Below are 25,065 nucleotides of genomic sequence, written 5' to 3'. Positions count from 1 at the left end.
AATAACCCTGGTTGAAAATTGAAATAAGACAAATTACCTAAATAAGATGCAGTTACATGTCAAGGGGTTTTACTCGGTACTGGAATATCTCAGGGGAAGAGGCAAACTTCTGTTGACTCAGAGTCTTGAGGAGGAGATAAAAATACATCATTGTAAAACTTAGGCACCTAGAAAACCTTTGTCGTTAGTGTTTATGGAGGTGATTATTTTCTGTCTTTTTTACTCCCTTCCAATGTCCTCTCTCTGAAACAAATAACTGTTATGTGTGTTCTTCTGTGTATAGAGGGCCCACTGCTGCTTCATGGGAAAACAGAGACTGTGCATTATAACCCGAACTGAAGTTCATGTTGGTTGTGGTCAGATAAATTGAGACTCCAGTGTTCCTGGAATTAATTGAAATCCAATGGTAATCCTCTTTCCTGCATCAGTTGTGGGAAGGACGGGATAGCTCCCATTTATTCCAACAGGCTTCAACCAGTTGCTGCTCCATGAGGACACAGTGCCTGAAGTCAGATGGGACTATTGTTCCTCCTTCTCTTTGGTGTGTCAGTCTGGCTGTGCTGGGAAAAGGAATGGAGAAAGATGAGTCTCAACTGCTATAGAGAATGTCTCTGAATTCCCAAGCAGAGCGTTTTGCTTCATATGTGAAGGATTACACAGATTGCTGGTTTTAAAAAAGAATTTCTTCATGACAGATCAATGTATATTTTCTTTTTTCTTTCCTACAAATCTTGTGTCTTGGTTCACTTGCTGGTGTCATCCTGGTTTCTGTCATTGGTTTCATACTGAAATAAGACCTTTAGTTATCACAACTGCTTCTAAAATGTTGTTTGTTTGGGTTTTTTTTCTTCTCTCTGCTCTCACTGGCAAACTGTTTAGTTTTGAGATGTGCTGAGGTTTTCTTATATATTATTGTTTTGATCCTCTCGAGGCAGCTTATTTTGCCAAAATCTACACTGAAACATCTAAGCACCTTCAGACCTTCATTTCTGTAAAACAGTGTTTCTAAAAGGACAGGGCACAAAAATTAATTGTAAGTGCTCTTTTTAGCAGCTTGCTGCAATTAGAAATCACATTTGGCATAGGAAGGATGGAGAAATTTGGTGTATGCTCACTAGCTGATACTAAACAGAAGGAATACATTAGAAGTACTTTGGTAATGTTGGCTTGGCTCTGTCAGGAAATCGTCATTATGAAAAGTACTTCTCATAAAACTGCCTCACATAATACACGATGATCGATGCCATTATGAGTGAATCTGAGCTGGGGTGTCTCTGTCTGGCAGTCTTACATCGTAGTGAAAAGATTGTTTGACCTTAGTGTGTGTTTTTGCATGTTTTGCTCTTTGGATTTTCTGAGCATGTGGTTCTTGATCTTCAGTTTGAACAGTCATTTTGCTTTATTTTGCTGAAGTTCCCAACAGTTGCATGAAATCGTTGTATAGAAAACCAGCTTTTCTCACAGTCTTTTCCTGGGTGATTAGAAGTAAGAATATGTTGAGGATACCAAATATGCAGTTGTCAAAGTATTTTGTGAAAGTTACGACCCTTTCTTTCTTACCTTCATTCTCAATTTCAATAAATTGTACTTAAAATCCAGATCTTGGATAAGAAGTGTATGTTGAGCTTTGAAAACGTATCGATTTGTTTTCAAACTGGACTGGATTTGTGGAGTGGAAGAGTCAGTTTAACAAATAATGTACATCACTGTTGTTTCCCTGAGGTTTTAGGCAGCATGATTATGTTGAATATGTGGCTACTTCCTGGGTGTAGGTAGAAGGTTTTATTGTATTTGTAGCTGAATCTGTTTCACGTGTAACTTGATGGCTTTGTTTCATTGACCGTAATTTTCCTGTTAGGTTTCTACTTTTCAGAGTCTGTTCTGTGGAGTTGAGCTTTCTTTGACAAGATTTATTTTAACCTCTGTGCTTTGAGGGAGTAAAAAGCATTGTTACCTAAGAAAGAAATTATGTACACTATTTTCTTTCTCAATGGAAAAAATGTGCATGAGAATTGTCATTAAAAGTGGCTTCTGAAAGGGCAGCACTGGCACAGCTATCAAGCTTAAAGTTTGAAAGGTGCAGGAAGTTTGAGTCTTGGGAAGGCCCTTTGGAATTCAGAATAGATCATATACCCATCTGCATGTGTGTGTTACTGCAATGCCTGATTTCTGAGAAATATTACGTAATTTAAGAGCAATGGGTTTCCATTACATTAGGGAAGGATAAACCTGTGTAATGAACATTAACATTTTTAATGTGCAATTTGATGGTTAATCTGATGGAAGTATCAGAACAGATGTCTCTGCCCAGTCAAAGGTCAGAGTTTTATGCATATCATGGCATGCAGCGTTGTTATTCTTGGGATTCTTATCTGTGTTGTAGGATGATGCAATATTTAATAAGTTGGTGTATTTGTAGATATTTCGAGAGTTGGCCTTAAATGTCTTTTTTCTGTTCTTACGAACTTGGTCAGTGGAAGGTGTGTTAGTGAATATGCAGGTGTGCTTTTGGCCAACGTGCACATAGTCTATACAAAGCTTAAAAATTGTGTTACTAATTTTTTCTCTTGGTGAAAATTGGTAAGTTTGAGAGAGGGGAATGTTTGCTACATATAACTGCTATTCTGTTTTTCTGTTTTTAAAATGGTTTTTCAAAGTGTATTTATGCATGTTGATTAAAATGTGTTTCGGAAAGTGAATTTGGCAAAATCAAAAGCTCAGATATTTTTATGTTGTGCTTTTTTCCCTGTGATTTATTTTGAGGCAGTTTGGTTCTGTATCCAGTGTATGTAAGTTTGCCATTTCTCTAAAATTGTTTGATTGCCAAAGTAAATCCTTGTAAGTCTGTTGTGATTCCAAAACTGTCACCATGCTTATCACGGTAAGACAAAGAGGTAGCTGCTGTTTCTTTTCTCTTTCTTGTGTTGCTTTGTCATTTCTTTTGGTCAGTTTTATTCCTTTGGGGAATCTTATGCATTTTGAGGAGAGGAATTGGAGGGGAAATGCAGCTGGCTTGAGGTTCAGGTTTTAAGAGCTCACTATATTTATTTTAAGTTTTAAACTGTTCTTTAAATAAATTTAATTTTTTAGCTGTTTGTGTTCTATGGGATGGTATAGAGTCTGTCAACAGTATTGTCACACTGTCTTTGCCTTTCTATTCCTAATTAAGTGTTTTAGAATTGTATCAGATGAGTGGCGGTTGTGGCAGTGACATCTTTAGTACTTCCATTGTTTTAACTGTAAATATTGCATACTTGGCATCCTTTTCCCACTTGGAAAGCATAGGCTTGAATGAAATGACTGACCAGAATTCCTTAAAATTTGCCAAACTAACTTCCTGCCCCATGCTTTTCTCTGCGTTCTTGGGGTGGAGTAGGAGAAGTTGTTCTTTGCATAACTTGGAAGCTCGCTCATTTATTTTGGCAATAAATGCAATAGTATTTTGGGGGTTGTTATGCTCCTTGTTACAGGTAAGATGGAAAGCTGGGTATAATGCACGCCTGCCCCTTACACAGTTATTTGCTCAGGGTACTTTTGTGCTTGTTGATTTTGAAATATGATGAGAGGGCCTGACACTAAAAAGCTACATTGTCAGCTGAACAGTCATCTCCTTCCTATTGTTCAGCAATCATTTTCAGAAAGACAAAACAGTGTAGAAACAACAGAATATGTTCTTTCATATATAGTGTCTCTAAAATAATATTAAGTTATATATTTACTAAAAATGGCATATGACTGTAATGTATTGTTTTATTTATTTTTTATTTATAGGAATCTTATTGTTAAGGTTTCTAAAGCCTATCTGAAAAAGTGGGTTGAATGGCAGTTTGTTTCTTTTCCTTTGGATCAGCTTACTGAACTGACCTGTCATGTGGCTCCCTGATGCTTTGGATCTGGGGAGAGAAACAATGGAAACCTGTGGTCAGGCAGTGGAGGAAGGAGGGTGGGACCTTTTTCAGCAGCAACAGCTATGCTCAGTTTGATGTTATGGGAAACTGAACCCTGCAATGGTGACTTCAGTTTTTGGACAGTTAAGACTGTCCTGTTACAAATGAATCTTTGCTGTCTCTTGAATTGACTTGTTCCTTTTCTCATCACTGTCGAGACACAGTAGAGACTCATTATCTGTGTATCTTCTTGGCTGTTCTGTGGATAACTGGAAATTGAAAAAGGATTTTGGGGATCTGCTCTGTGAGATAATGGGAAACATGCCTGTGTGCCTGGTAATTGTCTATAGCCCTGCATTCCTGGTAGCAAGGAACATGCTCTAATACCTCTAGTATTTTTCCACTGTTCCAGGATTTTTGTTGATTTCTTTTTTTCCCCTACTGGATGTCAAGACCTGTGCTTTTTTTCTCCTTTTACGGATAAAGCCTGCGATGCTCGCTGAGGCATAACAAGGGAAGGTTGTGGATGCTGATGCAGGGGTGGACATGAAAAGGATGTGCTGAGTTCTCCTTCAGAAACAGGATAGCAGGGAAAGAAAAAGATTGTCCATAGTCTTTATTCAGGGAGAGTATAAGGGATTCTTAGGAAATGTGGTTTTTAGTAATTTTATAGCATGGAAAAGATGGAAGGTTCTGTGCCCAATCAAACATACTGTCAAAAGCCCCTAACCTGCATTTGGGCTACACAATGACAGCAAAAAAAGTCAAACTGTTGAGTTCAGACTGTGGAAAACCAAGAGGTCTTGGGACTTGAACTTACTGCATCCCAGTAAGAAATAAGAGACTTAAAAACCCCAAACATTTGGATCATTTTGGGGCTGCAAATCAGTGTCTGGTTGTAAACCAGTACCGATGAAACAATGTTGGATAAGTGGTGGGCATGCCTGGGATGGCCTGTCCTGTGAAGCTCACAGGTACAAGGTGCCGTGTGGGTGTGCAGGGAGGTGGAAGCTGTTGTGGGAGACTTCCTAAAATGTACAAGACATTTAGAAAGGTGAGCCTGTTGGTTGGCTTGCATGTGCTGCTGAAGAAGAACCTTATGGAATTGCAGCAGTGAGGAAAGGGAATAGGAGGCTGAACTGAAGAGGGTGGTGTCCTGTGTACAGCCCAACATCTCAACAAATTACCTCTTTTCCCTGTTGATGGTGATTTATATGTTTTTGCAGTCCTTTTATTAGATCACTGAGAATTTCCCAATGATATTTTATATTTTCAGTGTGTCTTGTGTACAGGGAATTTTGGAAATTTCCTAGTAGGTGTATCTTGCTGATTAAACTCGGAAAATGGGCATCCAGACTTCTCTAATTGCTTAACTTTTTTGTAGTGCTGTCTGTGTAATCAGTCTCTTTTATCCTTGGAATTTTTTATAAGGGTATAGTACATACAATGCTTATTTTAATAAGGTAATAATGATGATTATAATAATAATAATTTAATAGGAAGATAATTAGCTTTTCATGTAATCATATCCCTTTAAGGACACTGAAAAAAAGGCCTTGAATCAAGAGTGCTTTGAAGCTTTTTCTTCAACCAGAACTCTTTGTCACACCAACAGAGGCAGTTAAACAGTCTCTAAAATGTTGTGGTCATTCTGGACAACATCAGAAGTAGGGAAGAGAAAAGCCAGACTGGATTGAAAGTGAGCAGGTATTATTAGACTTGGAAGGTGCAGCAGCCCTTGTGGTTACTGACATGGATCCAATCCTTGTTCACGTTGTGTTGCTGTGGGAGAGACGTGCCAGGTGCTTTGGGTGGCCTCCAGTGTACAACCATGCAGTTCCATCTCCAGGGATAGCACTTCCTGTAAATGGTTTGGACTTTTCCAAACTCCTTGTACAAGACATTGCAGCATAATTGTGAAATAGCTGTTGAATCTGTCATACTGAATTATCTGTACTCATCTCTTGAATTCCAAATTAATAAGAATACTGCAGTAAAGAACAGCCCCTGCAGGATTTTTTCCCTGCTGTGAAAGAAACCTTATTTGCCCTTTTCAGATGAGCAGAGGTCCATTGGTACCTGTCAGAGATGTGAGATTGTCCTCTCCTGATTGTTTTTTATTTACACTTGCTGTTTTTGCATAGCTACAAATACAATAATCAAATGTTCAGACTAAATAAAAATTACCTTATAGTGAGATTTCAGTTTGGAGAACGGGTTCCTCAAACTTCAGCTGCCAGGAGTGGACATGTTCTTGTGTGTGAAAAAACTTGGCAGTTCCATGGTGAATTTGCTACCTCGTGTTGGCTTTGCCTTGATACGGACACCTTGGGGAAGTTATGAGTGTCTGGCCATTCCGAGTCTGATGCCATGGCATCTATTTTTAACTATTCTTTCTACTTTGCTACTCCTTATAGAACATTTTGAGTAAGATTGGCCCTGTTCAGCCCTTCCACCTTCATGAACAGAATTAGAGATGTATTTTTGCATGGTCTCGTACAGTTGGGGTTTTTATTAGTGTTATTGTACCATGTTTTGTAATACTGTAAATGTTTCACCATTCTCGAGGATTAGTTTACAACCTCCCTGCAGGAGATGAGTAATTCAGAAACTACGTAATATATACTAAAGACATTTCAACCCAAATGGATTGGGTAGATTGCGAGGTGAAAGGTAATATTTCATTAAGGAAAACATGAGTGGATTGGGAGTGTTGCTGTGTTTGAGTGTGTTAATGCTGTCCAGGCTCTCTGCTACCTCTTGGTGACCTTGCTGTGATGCTCAGGTCTGAAGTTGCACTTACCACAGTAATTGATTGCTTGCCAGTAGCCAGAGTGATTAATGTCAGAGTCATCTGTGTATGTTGGAGAAAGGAACTCAGGAAAGTGACTGGTAATGGCTCTGTGTGTGATTGATGTGCTCTGTGGCATCCTTGGCAGTGCTTGTGCTTGCAGGTGTTGGCACCTCATTTGCCCTTTGCTTCACTCAGGGAACTGCTATTGGAGTCACTTCATGATGTCCAGTTATTGTTTCGCTTTTCCAGTTAGATCTGAGTTTGCAGCATAAATAGGAGACTGAAAATGTTTGCTCTCCTTATTGAATGGCTATTCCAGTTATTTTAATACCGTTCCAGTCTCTCTACACAAACCCCATGTGCCTTTGTGATAGGGTATGGAATTAATCAAGCCAGAAAAGTGGTTAGTGCTAAGCCTCAAAATAAAGCAGAAATTCTTTTACCTGTATCAGAGACCATAAAATTGACATTCTAAAATGGAATATGATGAACAGTTGTCAAAGCTTGAAGGTATTACTGTGTTTTTATGCCAAGTTCTTACTGTTCATAAGATAACCTGATTGGGGTGATGGTGAATGTATTAGATAAACACCAAGAAAAAGGATGAAGTGCAAACTTGATCCAGATAAAGTGCAACATAAATATCTTTAGCTGTCAAAAAATTAGAAATTTAGCTCAAATAATAAGATTCCTAAGGATGTATAAATCCAGCCTTCTCATTTGGGGCTTTTAGAGTGTACATTTAAAAACAATTTTCCTATAATACATAGGATTATGAGTCACTCATCTATTCTATAAAAAGAGAGAGAACACAAGCAGAAGGAAATGGGACATGCATTTTAAAGATTGATTCTGCCTTCCTCTTTGTTTATATGTCAGCTGGATTTTCATGTAATAACAATTCCTGCAGTTGTGATCTTAAAGCAGATGCTAAATATTGCAAGAATTGGGGTGAACTGTGGCAGCAGAGCTTTGTATTTAGGTTTTAAAATAGTGTGCATATAAAAAAGGTGTGTAATTTCTAAATTCCAAGTGGTATGCACCAAATGGAGAAGTAGAACGGGCTGAGCCTGTTTACAGGCAGTTCCAAGTGGTGTCTTTCTCTCTGACAGCTACATGGGAGATGCTCTTCAGTCCCGGGTCAGATTTGCTCATTGTGCTTTCTGTGCTAGACTGTTCGGGGGTTGTTTGGCAGCCTGTCCTGACACTTGCTGGAGCGTGTCAGCACTTTGCCACTCGGCTGCTGGGAAAGGCTTCGTGGAGCTGGATCATTTCAAAGCTCCAGTGCTTAAGCAGCCATTACAATCTTGATAGGAAATGGGTTACGTGACTGGAGTACCGTTTGAGTTCTTATGTTTCTAGAATACATTGAGTAAACATACCTAATTTTGGTGTAAATGTTCAGTGTTGTCCTCTTGCTTCTGTACTGACTGTAGAGTCAGCAATCCTGCAAGTGTCAGTGAACTTTCTAGAGAATGAAGAACTCTGCCAGGATTCAGACTCAACCACAAGCAGAGTTTATGTTTTCTTTCTCGAGAACTTTGTGCAAAAGCACTTCTCGAATTGACCTCTAGTGTTTCAACTTCTAAGAAAATGTACCTAATTTTGACTTTAAAATTGTGTTATTTAGATATAAGCAATGTAGATGTTTTGTCATGAGTACTATAAAGGTTTCAATTTTAATCCCACTTTGATTTTTATGGAGGTAAAAATGTGCACTGGGAAAACACTACATCTTTGAAGTGCTCTTTAAAGTACTGGTTGCTGTTTTAAAACAAAACCACTTCTATGGTCACTTGTGTAACTTACGAAGTTGGTACTACTGTAAAGATTTCAGGAAGAACAGGAAAGTATTCTTCATTAATTCATCTTGGGGACAGGAGTCACTTATATGCTTTTTGCAAAAGAAAAACAAGAAAAAAAATCCATTTATATCTTTTATAAATTGACAGCACGTAAACTTCAGATTCTATTTTTTACTCATAACATCTATTAGGGAAATTGCATAAACTGTTTCCTGTAATTAGGATCAAAGGTTTTTGGAGGGCTGAGAGGTAATGGTGTGTATATATTTTGGATTTGCTCACTTCCAAAGAAATTTATTTTCTTTTTGTCATTTTTTTAAATGGCATTTGCTGTTCAGTGGTAAACAATTTATTACCCAAAATTTGTGGCAACCCAGCAGTTGAGATAATTTGGTATCTCTTTATAATTTTGTAGAGTAAGCGTGTTTTGATAAAAATCTGAGATTTAATTATTTTTAGCTTGAAAAATAAACCTTCTGTGTGTTCTCATTAACAATTAAAAACTATCATTCCAGCTGCGTCGGGGTGGAGGAGCACCACGCTGTTGACATTGATCTATACCATTGTCCCAACTGTGCAATTCTCCATGGACCGTCTTTGAGTAAGTATGGCTTGTCCAAACTTCATTTTACATGTTCAGATTGTTTTCTCTCTCATGTACAATTGGAAAAGACTGTTTAGAAGAACATTCACAGTGAGTTTGATTACTTAGAAGGTGCTGGTTCTACATGACTAACTCTGAACTGATTAAAAACCCCCAAAATAAACAAGCCATCCTGATGTGAAGATGCAGATAGAATAAAATATAAGGCACTGCAATAGATTAGAGAAATCAAAGTGCACAGAGCTAGAAGAAAACAATCTGGACTTGGCAGACAGTGAAAGAATGAAAATTAGGGAATAATAATTAAAAAAAAAGCAAATGCAAAAATGGCTTCAAGGTTACTGCATTTTAATTATCAAAATTCTAATACCTTGGAGGGCAACCTTGAAAAAATGTAAGGGTTAGATGTCTTACCTTTCTTGATGGTTTTAAGGCTGTGTGCCACAACCCTCCAGAGAAATCCATGAATATGAACATCCTGTGAGCAGCATTTGTTTATTTTGTGTTTGGTTTTGCTTTTGTTGTGCACCCTCTCACCCCCATTCATGTCCCAGGAAGTTACACAGCTCCAAATTTCAGGTTTCTTGTTTGTAAACAAGTTTCCACCCAAGTAACCAGAAGAGTGTGAAACTGAGCGGCAAGAGACATCTCTTTGGTTCTCTTTTCAGCAGACAAATTTGCCGTGGAGATCTGCAGTGGAAAAACAGAACAGCTTTGTCTGTCTGTAACTACTGAAAGGGTTCTGCTTTATCCAACTCCCTGGATTTTCCCCCATGACTTCTGTTCTCAAATGGAAACAGAATTGTAAAAAATCTAAAAATGAATTTCACTTTCCCAACAAGGAATTAAGTTTCTGTGTTCAGACTGGAAAAATATGTATACGCAATGTGTGCCTTTCAGCTCCAAGCAGTGTCGTGGTCATTTGTGTTTTCTAATGTGGGTTTGTTTGTGTTTTGTTTTGTTTGTTTGTTTTTTTTAACTTGAAGACCACATAATGATTTATAGTCAACAATGACTTAAGATTTAGAATATTTTTCAAAGCTGAATTTACTTTACATTTGGAAATAACTCTAAAACCACTACACCCTCAGTGGTGGACCTGGGGAATATGAACAAAATGATAAAGCATCAAATACTGATGTGATTAGTATGTGTTGCATGATATGTATCTTATGTCAACTCACAATCAGAGTACAAACAGTAGCCATTTCTTTACCAATGTTTCTGTCTCTTTTTTTTCTATGGAGTAGAGGGACTAGGAAGAGGAGTAGAAGAGGGATTGTATGAGACTTTCAGAATAATGAACTAGTACATTTGAAACTTCTTTTCACCTCTTCACTTGGGAGAACCAAAATGCTTCACTCTGGTGGCTGTGAATAACCCTTCTCCCAGTGCAGAAGTTGCCAGCTCTAATGGAAGCACTGTCTCACCTCCAGTAATTTGACAGTGAGATAAGAGTGATTTTTATTTTGATAGTCTTTTCAGAAAGATAAGAATCTGTGGTAAAACTTGTCCTTATTACATCATATTGCCTCAAGTGTGTATATCATCTAGATTTAGTAGTAGTTTCAGACATGTCACTTACCAACCCAGGCAGAGGTGATATAATGAAATATGTTTTCACAAGGAATTTTATTAATTGTTCTCAGCTGTCAGAATCAAATCTATGGTAGTTTGTGCTTTGGGCTCTTGACTTCAGTGTTTAGTTAGAGAGACTGATAAAGTCTCATGATATCAAGTGTTGCAGAAATGTTCCAGAGTGCTTCAGTCATATGAAATTATGTATGTGAGTAAAAAAAGGCATTTTTATTTACAGCTTCATAATATAAAATCACTTTGTCTAAGAGTTTTGGAAGAGACAAAAATTCAGCTTTTTAAGAGGGCAGGTATATCTGTGATATCAACAGACATCAGTATATATAATACATATCTGTATATTCAAATGAGGTGGTGCAAAAAATTTAATTATAGAAGGAACACATGCCTTGTAGTACAAATGAGTGGTTACTTTCCTACCAGATTAATTACGTAGAAGTTCCAATAATGAAGAGAAAGCTACTGCATACTTAGATGGAAAGATCAAAAGACCAATCAATATCTTCATGCATTTCAAACAAAAATAAATCCTCTTCTTGATTTGAAAGAACAACAATTTTACAAGGCGTTTAGCTGTGTGTGTAAAATGCTAAATAATTAATCTTAAAATCCTAAATAATTAAAATAGAGTCATTATAAAAAATAGTAATACACTGTGGAGGGGATTTTTTAAATATTATTTGGGTTAGAGTCTTCGTATTACATTTTGTTATTTTCATAGTTTTCTCAATGATCACGAACTCTGAAAATGATCTGTTTATGTGAATGCTGGGAGTGAGGTCTGCAATCAGCCTCTAACACCCACAGCTTTGAGAGAGCACGAGGTGCAGGGAATGTAACGGGACTGTGGTTTTCAGGATGTACTTTCTTCATCTGGTTTTTACTTTCTCACATTCTGAAAATCCCCCCTCCCCAACCTGTATTTTTTTTCTGGTAGTAATGCCCTTGCTTGGTCTGAGCTGTCAACATGACATTGTGTACCAGCTCTTAGCAGTGTATTCTGTAATTTACTGTGTGCTCCCTAAACTTGTTCGGTCTTCCCATGTGAACATTTCTCTTGCCTTTTGGGTTCCTGGGAGTCCCCTGAAGTGCCACTTCCCAGACTTGGGGCCTCACTGCAGAGTGTGCACCTCATGCTAGTCCTGTTTGGGCTCTGCCATGTGTTGGTGTGTGAGGCAAACAGTGTCCAGGGTGAGAGGGCAGGAACAGTGTCTGCTGAGTACGTGCAGGTACTGTCCCATTGCTTTCAACATGTAAGGAATGTCATTAAAAAAAAATTAAGCTTTCTGCTTACTTTTCATGAAAACTTCCAGGCACTCTTTTCCTTTTCTCACCCTCCCTATAACTGTCTAATGAACTTCTAGTGTGTGTGATTTTAGTGTTGTCACAGCGGGTTTTGCCTCGATTTTCAGGAACACAAAGGATGAACAATGGATCCTTCCACTAGTTTGGAGTGGTTGGGAGGAGAGGTGTTGTATGTCAGTTTTAACTTATGTAGTGTTTATTTGTTTGTTTTAATTTGAGTTAATTTTTTTTTTGCAACTTGTTACTGTAATGTCTCAAGGGGTTGAAAAAGTTCTGGAATTAAGAGATGCATAAGCAGAGAAAGTTTTCATTATTGTTTTCAGCTCTTCAGTGTTCTCTTAGTTATGAGAGGATGATGTACGTTGCCAAGTAGAAGAATGATTTTAGTTTCTGATTTTTCAGTGTTGTAAAGTCAGACTTCAGAACGTCTTTATGTGCTATAAAATCTAAGCAGCTGTATCGTCTTACAATTTTAATGAGCTGTTGTAACAGCAGTGAATTTATGGGAAACTAGTCTACTGAAAATTAGTATTAGCTACTAATTTCATGTATTATTTTTTGTGACTGAGAAAATAGCTTTGAAAACTTAATAAACCTGGCTTCATTATTTATGAAGTTTTACAGTATTTGGGTAGTTGGGTCATTAAGCAGCACTGGTTTTCAGGTTAGCAAGAAGCTATAAATGTCAGTTTATTCTCTTAAATGTCTTCTAAAGGATACATGTTGTCATGTCTGCAGGAAATAGCTCATCAATAGGAGCAATTACCTCTTATGTGTAATGACTATAAGATGCCTGTTATTCCTATATAACCAATCATTTTTTCTGGAGGAGCACCAATTCTTTTTCTTTTTAGAAACTGTTTCCCCCCCTCTTACATCCTGAGCTTCCCATTACAGTTAGCTGTGTTTTCAGCGTTGCTAGCAATTCTTTCAGATTTTGGGTGCAAGTTAAGAATGGACTGTTCCTTGAAGTTAAAATTGGTATTAATACAATTCTTTCTCTGGGTGTCATGTTTACAGATATTACAGACTGGTTGGCAGGCACCTGTAAAACACTCTTTGTGTTGACAATAATAGGAGTTTTTCCCTCTTCTGAGTTTCCTTAGCATATGTGACTACATTTCTGCTTAATATTAGTGGTTACATTACAAAACTGGTGTCAGTACATCTTCTTGGGGCAGTGTTCCAGTAGCAGCTATCATAGAATCATAGAATCAATTGGGTTGGAAGAGACCTCCGAGATCATCAAGTCCAACCCTTAATCCAACCCCACTTTGCTAATCATGGCACTCAGTGCCACATCCAGTGTCACCTTAAAAGCCTCCAGGGTTGGAGAATCCACCACCTCTGGCAGGCCATTCCAATGCCTGACCACTCTGTCTGTAAAGAACTTCTTCCTCATATCCAACCTAAACCTCCCCTGGCAGAGCTTGAGCCCCTGTCCCCTTGTCCTATTGCTGAGTGCCTGGGAGAAGAGACCAACGCCCACCTGGCCAGAACTTCCCTTCAGGTAGTTATAGACAGTGATGAGGTCACCTCTGAGCCTCCTCTTCTCCAGGCTAAACAACCCCAGCTCCCTCAGCCTCTCCCCACAGGACTTGTGCTCCAGTCCCTTCACCAGCCTTGTTGCTCTTCTCTGGACCTGCTCCAGCACCTCAATATCCTTCCTGAACTGAGGGGCCCAGAACTGAACACAGTACTCAAGGTGTGGCCTCACCAATGCAGAGTACAGGGGAAGGATCACTTCCCTGGTCCTGCTGGCCACGCTATTTTTGATACAGGACAGGATCCCATTGGCCTTCTTGGCCACCTGGGCACACTGTTGGCTCATGTTGAGCTTCCTGTCAGTTAGTACCCCCAGGTCCCTTTCTGCCTGGCTGCTCTCCAGACACTCTATCTAGCTGGGGAGCAGTGTTTGACTTTTTTAGGAAAAACTGAAATGCAACCTTAAACTTTTTGTACCCTTAGTATGATTCTTAGTGTGTTAAGTAATAGGCTGGCAAGTAAATAGAAAGTTCAGCACTCTTGGAGTTTCTTTCTCATGTGATGAGATGGTTCTTTTTGCTGGGGCACCTCCTGGTGATGCCATAATGCTTCTCAGCTTGTTGAAAGTTTGAAGATGGGAGCTGCAGGCTTGTATGTGTAGAGGAAGTGCTCCAGAGAGAACTTTGCTAACAAACAGGTCATACAACCAAGGACTTCCTTTCAAAGCCATCAGCTTGAGTTCTTTATAAATGAAGATGCAAAATGAGTTGTTGATGAAGATGAATCTATGAAATATCCATTATGAAATTATTTGTCATGAAATAATGAAAATTTGAAGACAGGCACTGAATTCACCATAATATCATAGGTCACTTTGTCCTCTGCTGCACTCAAGGTCAGAAAATTCAAACGTGGAGGCTGCATGCAGCTTACAATGTTTTATAATGCAACCTTTCAGTATATAAAGGGGTCTTGTAAGAAATGAGGCAACTTTTTACAGAAGCCTTTAGTGAAACAACAAAGGGTGATGACTTTAAACTGAAAGAGGTAGATTTAGATATAAAGAAAAAGTTCTTTAATGTGAGAGTGATGGCACAGGTTGCCCAGAGAAGGGGTAGAGGCCATATCCTGAACGTGTTCAAGCCCAGGCTCATGTGGAGACCACTACAACAGATTTTATGAGAATATCGACTTTTTCAATTTCCTTGGGCCTTTAAGTATAAGGAACTGTTAAAAATGCAATTTTGTTGCTATTGAACTATCAGTTTCAGATTCCCCAAATTGTAATCAAACTTTAATTTATCCTTTGTTTCCTATTCATATCTGTAACAGTGCATTAAAGCTTCACATTACTCAGAATTTGTATGTTTTGGGGTGCAGTAATTGTGTTATATATATTGTAAAGGTCACACTTGCCCAAAACAGTTTGCACCTAAAACTGTTACGGAGATACAAGCGTTAACATCACATGGTAGTGAACAGCAGTGGTATTACCAGACTGGAGATGGGCATGCTTATGTGGTGAGAGAGCACAATGGGATTAGTCCTGCTAATTTTGTCTGAATATGTCAGATGAAGTCTGTGGATGTTCAAGAGGTTTGATTTTTCCATTTATTAAAAAAAAAAAAAGAAAAAAGTCCAAGGAATTTCAGAAATTAAAGTTCAATTTCTAGTTTTGTTGCTGATGTTTTAGATTTGGACAACCTTCAGGCTGCAGCTGTTTATTTGTGTTGCACTGGATATGGAGTCTTGAATCATGTGTAATGTGCACTGAGGTTCTCACACAGAAGGAGCTGCAGAAGTATAGAGGATTATTACCTGGTGTCCTGCAGATTTTATTTGTTGCAAATAGGTAGAGTGTCACCTGATTAAAAAAATGTTTGTTAATCATAGTAATGTGATTGAGGCATGTCTGGCTCACTGATGGGCTGGCTGCTAATCTGAACCATCTGATTTAACTAATTCAAAGTTTAACCCTTCTGAAACTTGTAGTGAAGAAGAGGAGAAACTGGCACAGACACGACTACACAGAGCCGGATGATGGTTCCAAACCGGTGCAGGCGGGAACACGGACCTTCGTTAAACAGCTGCGGGCTCGCTCTTTCCCGAGGTATGGACTCACATTTTGGTGGGAAAAAGCAAAGAAGTGTTGTCCTCTGAGTGTGTCATAGGGGAGGCAACTAACATTTCTGTGCTTCAGAAAATGAATGTCAGGGCAACTTCCTCCTGCTTTAGAATTCCCTGCTCACCATCCATGTTTCAGATGAATACGTTTGCCTTTTCATGCAGTAGCCTCCCCTGTTCAGTTTTGCACTGGGAATGTTGTCTGTTGGGACTGCTTCAGGGTGGTGTGAGAGGTTTTGGGGGTTTTGGGTTTTTTTGTGGGGGATTGGGGGCAGTAGCATGACGGATTGGTTTTGGGGGGTTTTTTGTGCTTCAACTGTCAGAATATTGTCTGTCTATTTCAGTAGTTTGTGAATAGTTCTCAATTTCATTCCAAATAACACAGAACATTCATATTAGCCTGGTAGTCTATCCGTTCTCACATGCGTTAGAGGAGAGTGGAGACGTGATTATACTTTCATCCTGATCTTGATTGGCTCTCTCACTGGAACATAATGACTTAGAGTTCTTTAGAGGAGCTGGTGGTGGTTATTGTTAGCAGCATGTACCTTAATGCCTTCTCTGAGAATTCCTTTTCCCCATCCTTTTTAGTCATCTAGAATGAATGAGTTCCCAGGTCATGTGTGACAGTAAAAGTTTCTTTGATTGTTGAGTTTATTTTCTTTGTCTTTTAACTATATGCTTAATATAATTGTACTCTATCTGCTTCTTTTGGATTCACATGTAGCCATTCTCATGTGTCCTTCCCCAAACTGAAACTTTTTTTTTCAGTAGTGCTTGGAGGATGCTTTTCTGCTAATACTCCATCCTTTCTTTCCACCAGTGCTGATGAAGTAATTTTGAAAATGCATGGAAGCCAGTTGACACAAAGATACCTGGAGAAACATGGGTTTGATGTTCCCATTATGGTTCCTAAGTTAGATGGTCTGGGACTCAGACTTCCTCCACCAACTTTCTCCGTTTTAGATGTGGAACGCTATGTAGGTGAGAGTCACTCTGGAGTACTTATTAAAATGATCCTGCTGGTAAATTAAAATAAATATTTGTGTGATTATAAGAGCTTCCAGAGTGCTACATATTTATTCTAAATTCAAGACTAGAGAGTAAAATTAAAGCTGTGATTTGGGGACTTTTTTATTTTCTCTATTTTTTTTCCCCGCTGTGTCTGTTTGGTAGATACATGGTTGGACTACTGCCTTACTTCTCAACTTTTAAATATATTAATGCCAGTGCAAGTTACATGTGGAATGCTGGAGCTTTTTCTGCTATATTTTGTAAGCCAATAAAGTATAACAGGATTTGAATGAATCACTCTTATGATTAGTAAGTTTAAATAGTTAGGCTATGTCAAAACAACTCAGTAAATCGGCCTTAGCAGTCTGTAATTGTTTCAGCCTCATTAAAGTGTGTAATATAGAGAAAGAAGGGGGCGGTCCCGTGGTGTAAAGGAGAGCACTCTGGACTCTGAATCCCAAGGTCCTGAGCTCAAGTCTCAGTGGGGACCATCCCCCGGCAGTTCAATGCCTCCCTGCCATCCCATCCCATCACATCTCGAATGCTCAGCAGGGTCAGCCCCAGTTAGTACCGGTTGCTGTGACAGTCCTGAGGACTTCACTGTCACCGTCCAAGCTCGCTTGGCTGTGGCAGATGGATCTCAGGACTTAAACGGTGGGGCCAGTTCTGCGCACGCTGTGCCTCACCTAAAAAATCCACTGTGCAGGCTGGAAGGCACACCCACATGGGGAGAGCCCTGCCCAAATCTTTGTTCATGAAGCCCAGTCTTACATACATATATACAGAGAAAGAGACTGAGCCAATTCCAGCAGGACATTTCCTGAAACACATCGTGCAGTTGAGAAGTCTGTGTATGTGTTCTTGTGATCACCTAATGTAATGGTATGTGCTGAAAGTAGGTTTTCTGTCCATCAATATTTTACAAAGGCACCAGAATATGGAACGTTGTTACCATTATGATGATAAACAGTAATGTGTGTTCTGCTTTAAAGATTCATTATCACTATGATGCTTCTGACTATTTTCTTTTGGATTACTGCCTCTTCAGTGTCAAACAGAAACTTGATCATCTCACCCTTATACATGTGTTTTGACCTGCCATGTTGTCCAGTTTAGGGAAAAAATTGAGATGCCACAGATTTACCTTTCTATTACTGAAATAAAAAATAAGAAAACTGAATAAGTACTATTTCAACTGGAATTTGTTGAGATGTCACAAACTTGCAGTTTTCAAGTGGTTATATATGTAATGTACATCTAGATATGTTCCAGCATTCTGAAAAAAATTGTCAAATTTGACCATTGTGTAAGTAAATGGACACAAAACAATTGCTCTTATAATTTTATTGTTAATCCTTTGTCTTGGCTAAAGGTTGCTTCTTGCTTGTCTAGTTCTCTGGAGGTATCACTTCAAAATACATGGTGTGTAAACCAATGCTTGTTGTCATCAGAAATGAAGCACACTCATGATACTTACTAAATGAAATGACTGTGCTTGCAAGTTGTGCACTTATATGAGGAAGGTAGGGGGGTGCTGATGGTTTATAGGAAAAATGAGGAATAGATCTGTCTTGATAATTGTCTCCATGCTAATCTTGCCAATTGCAGTCCTATTTTTAAAAAAACCAGTGAGATGCAGTCATTCTGGACTACTCTTTCTTTTTGGTTAACCACAGGAAAGAGGACTTATTTTTAGAGTGTTTTCAGTTCTCTCTGTAGCTGATTATAGTGATTAAAGTTAAACCTAATAAAAAGTTGGTTTATACTCGTCTGTTTCTGATCCAAGAGACTACTGCTAGTAGTGGAGTATTTGTGCAGAAATGTTTTGATAAAGACTGGAAAACAGTTAAAATCCTCTTAAACACCAGAAGTGTCTTTTTTAATCTGTGATAGCCTTAAGAGAGTTGTCCTGTTTTTCACAGGTGGTGACAAAGTGATAGATGTCATAGATGTAGCAAGACAAGCAGACAGCAAAATGAAGCTCCATAATTATATTAAGTACTTCACAAATCCTGACCGACCCAAAGTATTGAATGTGATCAGCCTGGAATTCTCGGACACAAAGTGAGTATTGACTTCTATTCCTTGAATGTAGGAAGTGGTTTTCGCTAAGCTAAACAATATGTGTAGAAATGCAATGCCTATAGTAGGAAAGAGAGGAGGATGTGTGTTTTATGTAGACAGCTACTGTGATGTAGTGTGGGTATAAAACATACTTAATAGTTACTCATTAATCTTTGTAGGAAGCTGTCATTTAAAAAGAGACATGCTTACTCCTGTTTATATTTACAGTTATTTTTTGTTTGTTTTCAAAGGATGTCCGAATTAGTGGAAGTACCAGATATTGCCAGAAAGCTTTCATGGGTGGAAAACTACTGGCCAGATGATTCTGTCTTCCCTAAGCCTTTTGTTCAGAAGTACTGCTTGATGGGTGTCCAGGACAGCTATACTGATTTTCATATTGATTTTGGAGGAACATCAGTTTGGTACCATGTTCTCTGGGTATGAATGCTTCTTGATGTGCAGACTCACAGAATATGCTGAGTTGGAAGGGGTCATCGAGTCCAACACTGACCCCTGCACAGGACCATCCCCAAAAGTCACACCATGTGCCTGAGAGTATCATCCAAACGCGTCTTGAACTCTGTCAGGCTTGGTGCTGGGTCCACTTCCCTGGGGAGCATGTTCCAGTGCTCAGCCACTGTCTGGGTGATTGTGACTGCACGAAACAAAATGTATTCAGTGTGCAGCCTTCTGCTGTGGCATTGTCACCTGTATGAAATTTTGTGCTTGAAAAGCTGTGGGAGAAGCTTGAAAGTGATTTACTGACCTTTGGTGTTGCATTTTTATGCTTTTATTTTAGCATGCCATTGGTAACTTCTAGACTGTAATTGGCTGACTGATCACTTTAGTAGACTGGTAGGTGGTAGAGTGAGAGTTTAGTAGGAAAAAGAGTAGTTGAATTAAAATCATTGACATACTCAACTTTTTATTCTTCTCACAAATGTTGACTGTGTATATATCACAGCAGAGGCACATTTTCTCATTGCAATGTGTACACATATCCATACTTCATAAAAGCTGGAATTTGTTATACTCCAGTGAAAAGCTTTGTTTGGTGTGTTTGTTTCCCTTGAGTCATAAGACGCCAACTCGTTACTGAATCATGTCTAAACTTAGGGAGGATTACAGCTGGGAAGCCTGAACATGCCATGGTGGGAAGATGGAAATCTTACCATTTAGATCAATCTGTTACTTCATGAGGAGTGGCTCAGAGGTTGTAGTGTACCTCTAGGAGGACATTAATTTATTTGATATTTTTTCCTTAATAGGGTGAGAAGATATTCTATTTGATTAAACCCACTGATGAGAATTTGGCTCTTTATGAGTCCTGGAGTTCATCTGTCACCCAGAGTGAAGTGTATTTTGGGGACAAGGTTGACAAGTGTTACAAATGTGTTGTGAAGCAAGGACACACTTTATTTGTTCCAACAGGTAAGATTTTATTATCAAGCATGTACATCACAGAATCACAGACTGTTCTGAGTTGGAAGGGACCCACAAGGATCATCAAGTCCAACTCTTAGTCAGTGGCCCACATAGGGGATTGAACCCATGACCTTGGCATTATTACAACCAAGTTTTAACCAACTGAGCTGATCTCATTTTACTCTTACTATTACTCCTATTATTTACTCTTACTACTTAGCATGTTTAATCAATATGAATTAAGAATATAAAAAAAAATAATTGTGTTATTAACATTTGGTATTCTCTTAAAATTTTGGATAAGTGAGAATAATGAAAAAATTTAGGCATTTAGGTTGTTCAAACAAGTAATTAACTTTGAAACTTGCCTAAAGTTCATAACGATTATCAGAGAATGAAAGGTGTTTATTAAAAAATTAGAAGGCAAAATAATTGAAGTTTAATTTGAAGTTTCAATTTATGGAGCCCAGGTTGTTCACTATTTGTAAGTATCCAGACTGAATTCTTATCTTAGTTTTATAATACAAATTTGTTTTTACAGATTTGAATATCTCAAGACCCACTAGCTATAATTATTACAAAAACATCACATAACTTTCCTATGCTGTAGCCTGGAGGATTAAAAATACAAATTGGGTGTTCTTTTTGGTTTGTTTTTTATTGTAGGAAATGCCAAAACAATTAAACTTCTTTACTTAAAAAAGAACTCACACAGCAAGATCCTCAAATAAAATACCCCACCCCATCCAAAATCCAAAGTACTATAAACTGGCAAGTCTTTAATAAATCAAACCATATTTTGCCAATAAAGTGAGTGCCAGTTTTTTGAATTTTCACTTACCCAACCTATCCATATAAATAATTCTTATTATTAAAGATTTGTTCTGAGTGCTATATTCCATTTTTGGGGTAAAAGAAGGTTTAAATACACAGAGCAGGAAAATGGTTTATGATTCTCCTTCTGGAATAAGGCTTGAAGATTATAGTCAGTGCCTTATTCTGTCATGGACTTTAGAGACTACTGCATTTTTCTCATAGTTCAGTTCTCTACCTCTGAGGTTTAGTATTTACTGTTCTAGCTCATGACTTGTGCAGAATAAATACTCCATGGTGAGGACCTCAGTGTGCACTTAGCTCTGGCTGTTGAGGAATGTTTTTAAAAGGATATATTTTTGGCGAGAAATGGCGTTTATTGTCTCTGTTTGTAAGTGTAAGTTATATTGCACACCTATGAATGAAAAACGCAGAATTACAGGAATAATAATTTTATTGTGATCCCTAGATCTTTGGAAATAGTTACTGCTTCCCAAGTAATCAGCTGAATCTGAATTATGTGGTCATAAAGAAAAATATCATCGATGGTAATTTGTCATATGTATCTGTATTTGCATGTGTATACACATAAAATGCTACTTTTAAGTGTAAATGTGTGTATACACGTGTGTGTGTGTATACACACATACTTATTCATATACTTATGATGGAGGTAAGAACTAATAAATTAAACTTTTAAACTTGTTTTCAAGGTAGGCATTTAAAAAAATGGGAAAATCTTATAGACTGATTAAAGACTTAGGTAAAAACCCACCTGGATCTCTACTGAAAACTGCTTTTACTGTTTCTGCTTGCACTGGTGCTAGTGGATATCATAATTATTCTATAATCTCTAAAATATATTCAGAGTAGTCTTCTGATTTAAAAATAATCTTGCATGTAGGTGAATAGCGCTGGGAGGCTCTTTAGAGTTATTTAATATTATTCAAGATATTTTGTGTGGTCTATGCCTGATTTTCTTTCCTTGTTGTATAGACCTTGATCAAAACTGCAGCATAAAAATAGCAAGTAGTAATGTGGAAAAAAACCCCAGCAACCTTTAGTTGATAGGGGGATGCCATAAAAATCCTTGGATTTGGTGCAACAGTGATGAGGTTCTGTTGTCAGTTTTGTCAGTGTCTGGGGAGGTGTGTGTTTAAAGGTCTGAAATACACATATCCCCTGAAGAATCAGAATTGTCTACTGTGATGATGTTGAATGGAAAACTGAAACCATGTCCTTAAATTGCTTCCTGGGGTTAAACTACAACAGAAACTGAACATCCTTCCCGGGCTATATCACAGGTGTGTTGCTCAGTCAGTGTAGTTGTTTTGGTTTCAGGGCTTTTTACATGTGATGATACCAAAACAACTAGAACTGATTTTGTCATTAACTGAATGAATGCCTGGATTTAGGGGTAGTTTGTACTGTGTAGTTGCTTGTGATTTGGTCTGGTCTTCCCTCAAGCTGGGAAGCTTCCTGTGTTTGCACATCTTGCTTACACTCAGTGAAACCAGGAGGTAATCAATGTCTGGCCAACTCATCTTTTGTCAAAGATCATCTGTATGTGTGCCACATCAGGAAAAAAATCTTGAAAGAAGAAAGTCTATTTGTAGTTTATTTACATTAAAGCTGCACAGTGTAAATTTTAAATGTAACTATTTTTGATCAGGGAGCTCATGTCGTAGGTTCTGTTGTGTACTTGGCTGTAATTATCCAGTAGTAATTAGCCAGATCAATAGCATAATTTTGGCTGTGCGTTGCCGTGTTGAATAGTGGAGTTCACAAGGACAATATTTCAATTATGTGACAATTTTTTATAGGGTGTCTAGACTGGGTTTTAAACTGATTATAATTTCACTTGACTTAGAATGACTGCATTTAGAATAATTTATGGAACTAGTTCTGAATTCCTACTAGAGGAACTTGAGTATTGCTAAATGACTTCTTTATGTTGTGCAAACAGCCTGGTTACTGTAAGCAACATGTGAATATTCAAAGACATGTAATATCTGTTCTGTTTTAATGATTTTATCTTTTGTTCAGTATATTTTTCCTTTCCTGACTTCCTTATTTTTGTGGGTCAGGGTGAAAACTTCTGCTTGAATTTTTGCTTGAATTTCAGAGGGAATTTTTACTTGAAAAGTTGGCTTTGCATCCTTTCTCCTCCCAGTGATAAATGCCTTAAGCTTAACTCCTTCAGGAAACTACAGTTCACTGGATTTCTGAAACATAATATTTTATGTGTTGTTAAAATTTATATTACTTGTTCCTAGCACAGAATACAAATTTGTTTTCTTTTTTTTCTTTCAGGAAAAGCATTTTTACTTATATGTATATTTAAGAACAGTCTTAGAATAATACAATGTGTGTATTAATTTTCACAATCTGTCATTTCAGGCTGGATTCACGCTGTGCTCACATCTCAGGATTGTATGGCTTTTGGAGGAAACTTTTTGCACAACCTCAACATTGGCATGCAGCTCAGGTTAGTCTCAGCTCTTCCTGTACTTTTTCCTCAGTAAGTAGGATATTCTTTTCATAGAGATTTTTCTTCCTGCGCTTAACCAGGATCAAATTGGTACAGGCTCTCAAACAGACAATAGTGGCGTTTTCAGTTAGAATGTATCCTGCACGTTCTCTTATTTGACTTCTGCAAAGTTTGTTTCAAAAGCAAAACGAAGGGCGTGCAAGAATTTGAGTGAATAAAAGGAAAAAAAAAGAGGAAGGAAAAAGCCTCTGCTTTGGAGATTAGTATAAGTGAGTAAAACAAAACTAAGCAAGCCCAGGTGTGCGACACCGAGTTGAAATGGGCATTGCTCTAAGGGCAGCTGTATTTGGTTTTTGTCCGAGATGTAGAGCTGTCTTCTAAACATATTGTTTTTATTTATTACAGTGGAATCCTGATAAAATTCCATCTGTTAAAAGATCACACATTGGGTTTGTATCCTAGTTTTATGAAGTCCAACTTTATTCTTAGAAGTGCCGCAGTCAAACTTGATAAGGTCAGAACCTGAATGAGACCAGAGTTCAATCTTGTCTGTGGTCTTGTTGGGGTTTAACTATGTGATACTTGACTTCTTTTATTTATCATGGCCATGGTTATTTTATTTTATTTTATTTTGGACATTGTGTCAATTTGAATGATTACATAGTTGAATAATGAATTTGATTATTAAAACATTCATGTTTTGTAATACTTGCATTTATTCAGGTGTTATGAAATGGAGAAGAGGCTAAAAACCCCGGATCTTTTCAAATTTCCTTTCTTTGAAGCCATCTGTTGGTTTGTGGCCAAAAACTTACTGGAAACATTGAAAGGTAATTTTTGTTTTAAGAGATGCACATGTATCTGCTTTCATAGTTCTTTTTCTCTTCATTGATAATGAATAAAATTGAACTGCTGTTGTGTGAACCGAGGAGACTTTTTAAATTGGAAAACTAGACTTGAGTTACTTTGGGTTTTTTTTTAAATTTTTTGGAAAGTCATTGTATTTTAACCAGATTTTAGAGACTGCTGCACTGTGACAGTTCTAGATTCAGCAGTTCTTGGGTTTCGTAAGTGATTCTTCTAAAAACTACTTTGATGATTAAAGGTAATAATAACCAAGAGGTGATTAAAGTTAATAAATGGTAACTTGAACTGGGCAGAAATGTTAGTGCATTTGGTGGTGCATGTAGCTAACACCTCATAGCCTGCTGCTGGAACTTTGGAACTGTTTTGTTAGTGTTTTTCATCTGATGCTCATGCTGTATCTGATCAATGGAAGTATTCTAGATTATAAAGGCAGAGTATCTGAGATGCTGGCACATTGCAATTATACTGCCAGCCAAATGGGATTATTTGCCATTATCTCACAAGACATTTTTAAGGATGATAGGAAACTTATTTCCATGGTGTGAGTTTTTCTCTCAGGCTTCTTTCATATCATTTAAGATCTTGGAGTAGCCTTTGATAGCCTTTCCTTTGAGCAAATGATTCTGTGAAATGATTGCACCAATTGCAACAGATTGCATCTGTTGGTTTCATCTTGGTGGCTTCACAGCTGAACAGAGAAGTTTTCTTGCACTTCTGCAATTTTCTTTGACCTTTTCAGTCACTCTGCTTCTTGTCTTCAGCCCTTGGTTGTGAAGGGAAAGGTATCTGTG

At 37.9% G+C, this 25,065-nt stretch overlaps 1 protein-coding gene across 2 annotated transcripts in view; it reads left to right on the top strand.

Moving 5' to 3' along the window:
* Positions 1 to 25,065, top strand: part of KDM7A (lysine demethylase 7A) — a 67,230-nt gene that overhangs the window by 16,830 nt on the left and 25,335 nt on the right. For both annotated transcript variants that reach the window (XM_071551126.1, XM_071551125.1), the window contains exons 2-9: positions 9,002 to 9,087; positions 15,469 to 15,586; positions 16,424 to 16,584; positions 18,537 to 18,678; positions 18,930 to 19,116; positions 19,947 to 20,109; positions 23,317 to 23,404; positions 24,131 to 24,237. In XM_071551126.1, the coding sequence (XP_071407227.1) occupies positions 9,002 to 9,087; positions 15,469 to 15,586; positions 16,424 to 16,584; positions 18,537 to 18,678; positions 18,930 to 19,116; positions 19,947 to 20,109; positions 23,317 to 23,404; positions 24,131 to 24,237 (1,052 nt within the window). The remainder of the gene's footprint in view (positions 1 to 9,001; positions 9,088 to 15,468; positions 15,587 to 16,423; positions 16,585 to 18,536; positions 18,679 to 18,929; positions 19,117 to 19,946; positions 20,110 to 23,316; positions 23,405 to 24,130; positions 24,238 to 25,065) is intronic.

The sequence above is a fragment of the Pithys albifrons genome, chromosome 3 (assembly GCF_047495875.1).
Source record: "Pithys albifrons albifrons isolate INPA30051 chromosome 3, PitAlb_v1, whole genome shotgun sequence".
In the NCBI taxonomy this organism is placed as follows: domain Eukaryota; kingdom Metazoa; phylum Chordata; class Aves; order Passeriformes; family Thamnophilidae; genus Pithys; species Pithys albifrons.
The sequence above is the reverse complement of the archived record's forward strand: the minus strand, read 5'-3'. Positions and strand labels throughout refer to the sequence as shown.